The 7,958-nt window shown below is 41.4% G+C and overlaps 1 protein-coding gene across 1 annotated transcript; it reads right to left on the bottom strand.

Annotated features, from left to right (window-relative positions):
* Positions 1 to 478: 478 nt before the first annotated feature.
* dis3 (DIS3 exosome endoribonuclease and 3'-5' exoribonuclease) lies at positions 479 to 7,737 on the bottom strand. Its single transcript, XM_084735521.1, has 21 exons — positions 7,245 to 7,737; positions 6,941 to 7,098; positions 6,616 to 6,812; positions 6,364 to 6,437; positions 6,020 to 6,187; positions 5,681 to 5,845; positions 5,358 to 5,471; positions 4,760 to 4,897; positions 4,506 to 4,652; positions 4,292 to 4,408; positions 4,103 to 4,204; positions 3,718 to 3,782; positions 3,482 to 3,566; positions 3,204 to 3,331; positions 2,826 to 2,912; positions 2,546 to 2,702; positions 2,022 to 2,236; positions 1,695 to 1,863; positions 1,322 to 1,480; positions 1,066 to 1,188; positions 479 to 840 (listed from the first exon to the last, which is right to left on the bottom strand). The coding sequence occupies exons 1-21, from the start codon at positions 7,461 to 7,463 to the stop codon at positions 772 to 774; spliced, it is 2,856 nt and encodes a 951-aa protein (XP_084591647.1). The 5' UTR covers positions 7,464 to 7,737; the 3' UTR covers positions 479 to 771.
* Between the last annotated feature and the right edge of the window lie 221 nt (positions 7,738 to 7,958).

Genomic DNA, 7,958 nt, shown 5'->3' with positions numbered 1-7,958 from the left:
ATGCTGCATTGAATTGTATTATGCAAATTATGTTCTTTGCGAGCTCTTGTGGGCCACAAAAAAAGTGAGGGGTTTGACACATTTTTTGCCAAATTCAGTGAATATTTTCTTACAATCTGCAAGCTATTCATTCTATGTGCACTAAAATTAATTAAAAGAAAAAAGGTTTTTGGCTCAGAGAGACTTGGACTGAGCTACACAACAGTTTCAGCCAATCAGCAACAGGTCACTGTGCACAGGACAAAGGAAACAGGAGGGAAGATGGGAGAAGTGAAAAGGATGTTATATCTTCTGAAGCACAGAAGGGAGGGGTGTATTTGTTTGGCTGTTGACTTCAACTATCAATCTCTTTTCCAGAAACACATACCCCACCTTTAATTTGGGTTGTTTCTGTCAATTTTATTCGCCATTTTCTGTACAAATACTTAAAGTTTATAGGTGAAGATTCACACTAGTACACAAAACACAGAAAAATGGGTAAAAAACAAGACTTTAATGACAGAGTCATCTACTACACTGTTATTTTACAAGTTATACTGCACTCATGATTTGTCACTTGCACCTGTCTCTGTACGACCAAGTGTTTCACGTAATGTAAAATGACAATAAAATCAGGGTGGTGCATGTGAAGTTATAGCAGTGCAGCCTCACTGTGGTACATTTATTAAAATGGACACACTTGCTCAAAATATAACAGTTCGCTGTGTCAATGCATCAAATATACTAGAAGATCAACTGTTGGTTTGGGTGATAAAACTGCTGCTTTCTGTGTCAGCGGTCCAGTTTTGGTTTCTTGGCCTGTGGTTCAACATCTGGGGCTGCGACACTGACACCAGGAATCTAAAATAAAGATAATTAACTTACATTAAACATAAATGGTGGAAATCTTGAGTAAATTCTCCCAACTGAAAACAACATCTTAACTTTCCTTAATCAGACCAAGCTGTTAGCTGAAGCACAAAACAGCAGCATAAAAATCTTAAAAAGACTAAAATTAAAGACATATAGATAGTGATTGTGTAACAGGTCATTCGATAGTGAAACTTCAGTTTAGTCAGTTCTTACCACAGGGTCAATCAGAGCCATGCGGATCTTCTGGTGCTGAATATTGGAGTCGTCTAGGCTGATGGTGACCTTCACCTTGTCAAATATTCTGAAGGTGTGCTGCTCTACCTTCAGAGTGGGGCCCTAAACACACACACACACACACACACACACACACACACACACAGAAGAGATCATATAAACACAGTCTTCTGATGGTTTTATTTCTCAGTGATATCTAACCATCTATAAAAAAAAAATAGCTTGTGTGTTATACCTCCTCATCAAAAACAAGGTTCGGGGCTGCCTTGTCTTTGGTTTCAAAGAAGACAGTTCCTTCCAGTCCAAACTTTGGGATGAGAACAATGATGGCGTTCTTCCTTACAAACAGAACGAATCCTTCTTCATTCAGAATGCCTCGACTCTTGAAGAACAGCTGGAAAGAGATCATTTGTATTAAAAGCATGAATTTTCAGTAATTTTTTCACATTGATGTGGGCCGTTTCATTCTATTTTAACTCAAACCAAAGGTTCATTGGGTTATATATATACATGCTGATTCTTCATTTTAATTTTTCACAGTGGTTCAGGACAGTGAGTTCACACAAGTTCCTGAACCAGTTCAAACCAGTGCGTCCATGTGTGCTCACCTGTGTGTGGAAGGCCACAGACGCCCTCTGTGCATACTGAGACATTTTATGTCTGTAGTTGAGGTTGTTGGCGAGGGCTGACTGCTTATGTTTGTCCATCAAGTCTGGGTAGGTGCTGTCTGCTCCTATGGCCACTGCCAGCAGACGATGTACTATAATATCTGCGTACCTGTGTAGGAGAGCAGGTGAACAAGGTTTAGAAAGAAAAAAAAAGGGAAGAATATGGATGACACAAGGAGGTTAGTGGGGGTTTGCGCACATTTTTTAAATCAAAAAGTCCAGAGCCACGATACTTCATCAAAATGTGTAGTGTGTCTGTTTTCACACCTTCTAATAGGTGATGTGAAGTGTGTATAAATGGGTGAGGCCAGGCCGTAGTGGTGGAAATCACTGTCCATGCCAGAACAAAAATAGACAGCCTGCATCATGCAGCGAGTGGCCAAGATGCGCAGTAGCGTGTTAAAGTATGGGAAGCCGTCCACTTTGGCCACGTCAAGGGAGTCAGCCAGTGCCTTGGCCGAATCCGTGTGAATCTCCACTGCCTGATAAGAAAAAGAAACAAAGTGTTGACACCTTAAAATATATTTATAGTAGGAATCATGATGATGCTTATTTTTATACAGGCAAATGGCTAAACAATGGTTGAAATATTTAGTTAAAAGTAACGGATCAATGGTTGAAATAAATGGCCACAATGATGAGGAGACTTGAGTTCATCTGACAGGGACATCAGTGAGCTGTTGAGATCTTTTGTTCTGTGTCTGTGGATAGTTTTGTATTGTCCAGCAACTTGCAAGTGTATAACTTGAAAACCAAAGCAGTTCTCTGCATGAGCATCCCCCTCCACTCACCTTGGACTTTGCAGCCTTGAGCAGGATGTCATAGTTGGATGGAGGCGGTGCTGGATGTTTCCTCAGCATGGCAGTGTCTGAAAATTCTTCATAAATCTTCTGGGCAACTGAAATATTGGCGAGCAACATGAACTCCTCTACCATTGAGTTTGTCTCCCTAATAACAAAGAGATGGGTTTATTCACACATGTCCAAAACAACATGACACGCAAAAAAACATAAGTAATGTACTACTATGGAGAAATGGTTTCAAAAAGGACTTCTTTCTTAAGTTACTTACATGAGTTCTTTGGTCTGGAGGTCGATGGGGTCGTGTGTTTCACTGTCAATGTGGAAACGAACCTCTAAGGACGACAGCGTCAAAGCCCTGAAGGACAATAAATGCAACACAACACACAATTCATGTTAAATACAGCAGTTTATAGCAGTATTAGGAGTTATGATCAACTAAATTAATGTTCTAAATGAATTTGATTTAAAGTTTAAGTTGTCAGTCAACTGGAATGCATGTTTCTTGATTTTGAAGGCAACTGAGCCAAGTAGAAACAAATAAAAACTCAAGCCAAGAACTTTTTCCACCCACACCATCACAATGTACCATCCAACGTTTCGTAAATCTATTCTTATGCCCCTATTGCTTCTGCCTCCCAGTCCTTACCCATTCTCTATCCTCTTCCTCTTGAGGATTTTGGCTAGTTTGTTGAGACCTCGGAGGCTCTTGGTGATGTCATCGTTCTTTGTGGTGTCATCGATCCTCATCTGGGCCTCGGCGTAGGTCAAAGACGCCTGAACCAGGCAGGAGAACAAAAACCATGCTTGAAAGTATCTTGACACTGTAATTTTGAGTCTTATAAATACATACTTAAAGGCAGGTGGTAGTATTGTCATTATTATTATTAGTAGTAGTTGTTATATTTTTGTGTGTTGGTACTATACCTTGGAGTTAATGACGCTTTTAGTGAAATGTGTCTTTAGAATTTCAGCCTCGTGGTTCATCTCCCAGATACATGAGAAAGCCATCCTGGTTAAAAAAAACCCCAAAAAAGAACCAAAGACATTTTAACTGCATTCAGTTCACATCAGCTAACATGGCAAAAAAAAAACCAATATGAGCATTGACGAGACTGATTATTGTGGGTGTGCAAGTGTGTGTATGCATCTCTGATCCTCACCTCTCCACATTGGAGCGAAGAGAACAAAGATTGGAACTGAGCAGCTCAGGAACCATGTCTATCCTCTGATGGAAAACACAAATCGAACGCAGCATGTAAATTCAATCAAATTTATCGGTCAAGGAAAGCAGATTAGTTGTCAGTATGCAAAATGTCAATACAACCCAAATATCCCTCCCCAAAAATGAATTTATAAGAAGATTTTGTAAATATTCAACAATGTCACCAAATATGTTGGCACCTTCAGAGTCAAATAGATGAAAACATGGCAAAAGTGCCAAATAGTCATAAGCAGGTTTTCTAATAACATGAACTGCAAACAACCTTTTAACATATGAAACAACAAGGCCTTATGGAGTCTCAGTGTGTGCGTGTTTTTCCTTACTTTGCCACACAAGTAGACAGTGGTGCCACGATTTGCAGCCTCTTTGTCCAAAGCGTTGCCAGGTCTGATGAAGTGACTGACATCAGCAATGTGGACACCGACCTACAGCAAACAAACAACATTCTGTGAAACATCAACACAAGTAACTTACTACTCTCACCTTACAGTGCCTCTGTATAATACGAGTACCTCAAGATTTCCATTTTCCAGCTCTCTGCAGTGCAGGGCATCGTCAATGTCTGTACATCCTGGAGGATCCACACTGCACACCGTCAGATGCCTCAGGTCCGCTCTTTTCAGCATGTCCTTTAAAACACACAGCCACATTCATTCATACGCAGAGTTATACATTTGTGCTTTCAAATTATTGGGTAAAAGATAACTAAAATACTACTGTTATTACCTCTGGTGTGATGGACCATGGCATTTTGGGAAGGAAACTGAGCACAGCCTGAGAGAAGGCCTGGTGGGGGACATCATGCTCCAGTAACAGCACCTCCTCCTCTGTGTCCTTCTCCCCCGCACCTCCCAAACTGCGCACAAAGTGACCCTAACAAACAGAAGCGTGCCTTCAAATAAATGCAGAAAACACCGACCTGCCTCTCTGGCAAGTAGAGATGCACCCAATACTAGTAGGATATCTAAATTCCAACTCACATTTGGATATCTGGAGTGTTTGGGCCAGCCATCGATGGCCACCATGATCCTCTGGCCTGCCAGTGTGGATGCTTGACGTGTTTCAATGCGAATGCGGGGTATACGGCGGTCTGCTGGAGTAAAAAGATGCCGGGTTGACTAAAGGAAAAAGGAAACAAAAGAGAGAGTCAATGCTGATGAGAGGAGACAAGGATGTGTTAGAGGAGTTTGCACAGTATACCTATAAAAGGTTTATTAATTTAAACAAATAATTTGGAAGCCATCCTGGTCCAGTACTCAACCTGCAAATATGTGATGTGGAATCTTGAAGGCTCCAGTGCACAGACACTAAAAATGAGCTTTACAGTGAGGACAACAGGTGTCTAAACACCATCATTTTTAATGTTGGCAAATGAGTAGATGTAATTTCAAAGATTAACAAAATAATTTAACTTTTGTGAAAATCGGTTACACAATTATTCAACACAGCAGTTTATATATGTACATGTTAAAATGTGTGTGTGTGTGGGGGGGTGTCTTGAGTAATATGCATACCAATTCGGGGACAAAGCAAAATTAAACTGTTATGATGTGGTATTATAGAAGTGTCTAGATTTACCTCTTTGATCTGAGAAACATTGAGCATGCCACAGTACGGCCTCCAGCTCCTTTTGATGATTCCCACGACTTTCCCTGTTGGCTTCCTAGCTGCTTCAGCTGCCGAAATCCTCAACTGCTCAGACACATGGGGACATGGAGGGTCATTAAGATACCGTAGCTACAAAAAATAAGAGTTGTCATTCAACTGCAAACTTTTTGTGTCACACAGCACTCAGATACTGTCCATCCACACCAATGAAGACACTGCTGGATTGGAAATAACATATGCCTCCTCTAAATGCCAGCAGAGGCAAAGCCGGTCTACTCAAAATCTACATTCACCTCTTTCTCCTCATCATCTTCCTCAGTATTTTCATCCTTTGCTGCGCCTTCATCCTGCAGCACAACTGAGGAAGGCGCCACCCACTGATCCCGTGGCAAAAGCTGCACAGCAACCACATCCTGGTGCACTGATCTGTTGAGGTTCTGAAGACCCTGGATGAGAACCTGACAGCAAGCCGAAGGGACAAGAAAGAACTTTTTAAAAAACGCAGACACTTTACTACATTTGTCAGTCAATTAACTTGTAGTGATTCCTCTAACTGGAAACGTACATCTCAACACAGCATGAGAAATGGATTATGATGCATAATTGACCAAACCCTCCAACATTGTACACACCTCTGTGCCGTCTTCCCCCTCTCCTTGGACAAAGACTGTGGCCTCCAGATAGTTGTCCCTGCTGGCCCTGAAGGTGCCCTGGAGGAAAGTGCCACTCTTGATTCCTGCCTGGATCTTGGACAGAGGGAGGTGCTCTGGGAATAATACCTTACTGCTGGTGATCTCATTCTGAGAAGACAAAGAAAAATACATCAATGGAAGGAAAAAAAATGATGTTCCATAGAGTTTGGGCACAAAAAAGCAGCTGGGGTGTAATAACAACAAAATCTACAGTCTCACCATCTAAAACTGAAAATAGATTTTGTCTCTAGAAATAAATAGTACAAAATCGTGTGAGTGTTTACCTTGTCATCATTGGACAAAGCCAGGCGATCCACAAGCTCAGGGTTTGCTATCAGACTCTTGATGTACTCATCACCTGAAACATAAATGAATTAATACTTGTGACAAAGTGATAAATACAGAGATTATACTTCTACCCCACAGAGCCCAGTGGGAAGGTCTTAAGGGGGGATCTGCTTGCTGAAAAGGGGATGGAGAGTCAATCAAGAGCTGTGTTCTTGCTATGCAAAGCTTTTTTTTCAAAGTCCACTTACATCTGTACACCAGGACGCCACGCTCCTCTGCCTTCTGCTTGTTCCCTCTGTCATTGGTGAGGAGGACCACCTTCAGCCCATCAGTGCTGGACTCATCCGTCTTCAGGTGCTGGCTGTACCATTTAGCCGCCACACGGATTGCACGGTCATTCCGGTCATTGGCGCTCTCCCCTGGTTCACGCTCAATGAATGTCTCTCTGGAGAAAAAGAACAGAATTTACACGCAAATGTATATCATTAGGGACGTTACTACTTTTTACAGAGTACTGTCATGCAATTAAGATGTTCTGATGCAGTAAAAAAAAAGGCAGCAGCATCTCTGTACCTGTGGTGTTCGTTTGTAAAGGTGTAGAAGTGTTTCTCTTTCTCATGTATGACATCCTTCAGGCGTTTATAGACTGGTGCACTACGGTGGCGTACCTCTTGCAACACAGTCTGAAGGATGATCACGTTACGAATCACAGGGTCTTCCAACACATCGATCTGCAGGACACAAAAATCATAAACATGAGACGAGATAATTAACGAAGTCTCACACTCACGACACATGACAGTCACAAACTGGGTATACATGTCTGTATGAGAAATTATATATCAAGATGTCTGGAAAAAAAAACTTTTTTTTTTACCTGATGCAGAACCACATTTGTGTCAGGGACAAGATAATGTGGATAAGAGCAGAGGTTGCTCTCAATACACGCGTCTCTCTGCAGCACCGTAGACTCCTGTTTGCATTCAGTGCAAACTTCGCTTCCGCACCAAATATCATCTCTCAGATAATGTTCCCGCACTATCTTCATCACCCCACCCGACCGGGTCTTCTTAACGAAGGTTTTAGATTTCAACATTATGGTGATCCTCAAAAGACTAAATCCTTGTGTTTTATCCTACCATTTGATGCTAAGAAACCAGTTAGCTACCCATGTGTAAACTACCTCTGTGGGCCGACAAAACCTTCCCGGAGCTTTGATAAACACAAGTCGGATTTTAGGACTTCGTTTTCAACTATGTATTTTTCCTTTATGCTGATCTCTATTTAGAAATGATTTCGAGAAATAATACACAGATAATAACACGACTACATTTTACGAATTTTGTGTAAAATACTTATAATGTCCGTGTTTAATTTTGGTTGGCCATCTAATTCTTGTTCAATGACAACAAAACAGAAGACGGCAGTTCATAACAAATTGTCGGTTTTACTGCGGCGCCTATGTTTAGGAGGAGGTACTGCATGCTTTGTGCATTGTAACATGTTACAAACGGAGACTTTGATTGTATTGCACGTTCATTATCGCAGAGGGCGCTGTAGTTGTAGCCACTCAACACCATCATAGTCGTAT

This window comes from Lutjanus erythropterus, chromosome 14, assembly GCF_056507025.1.
Source record: "Lutjanus erythropterus isolate fLutEry1 chromosome 14, fLutEry1.hap2, whole genome shotgun sequence".
Taxonomy (NCBI): Eukaryota; Metazoa; Chordata; class Actinopteri; order Lutjaniformes; family Lutjanidae; genus Lutjanus; species Lutjanus erythropterus.
The sequence above is the reverse complement of the archived record's forward strand: the minus strand, read 5'-3'. Positions and strand labels throughout refer to the sequence as shown.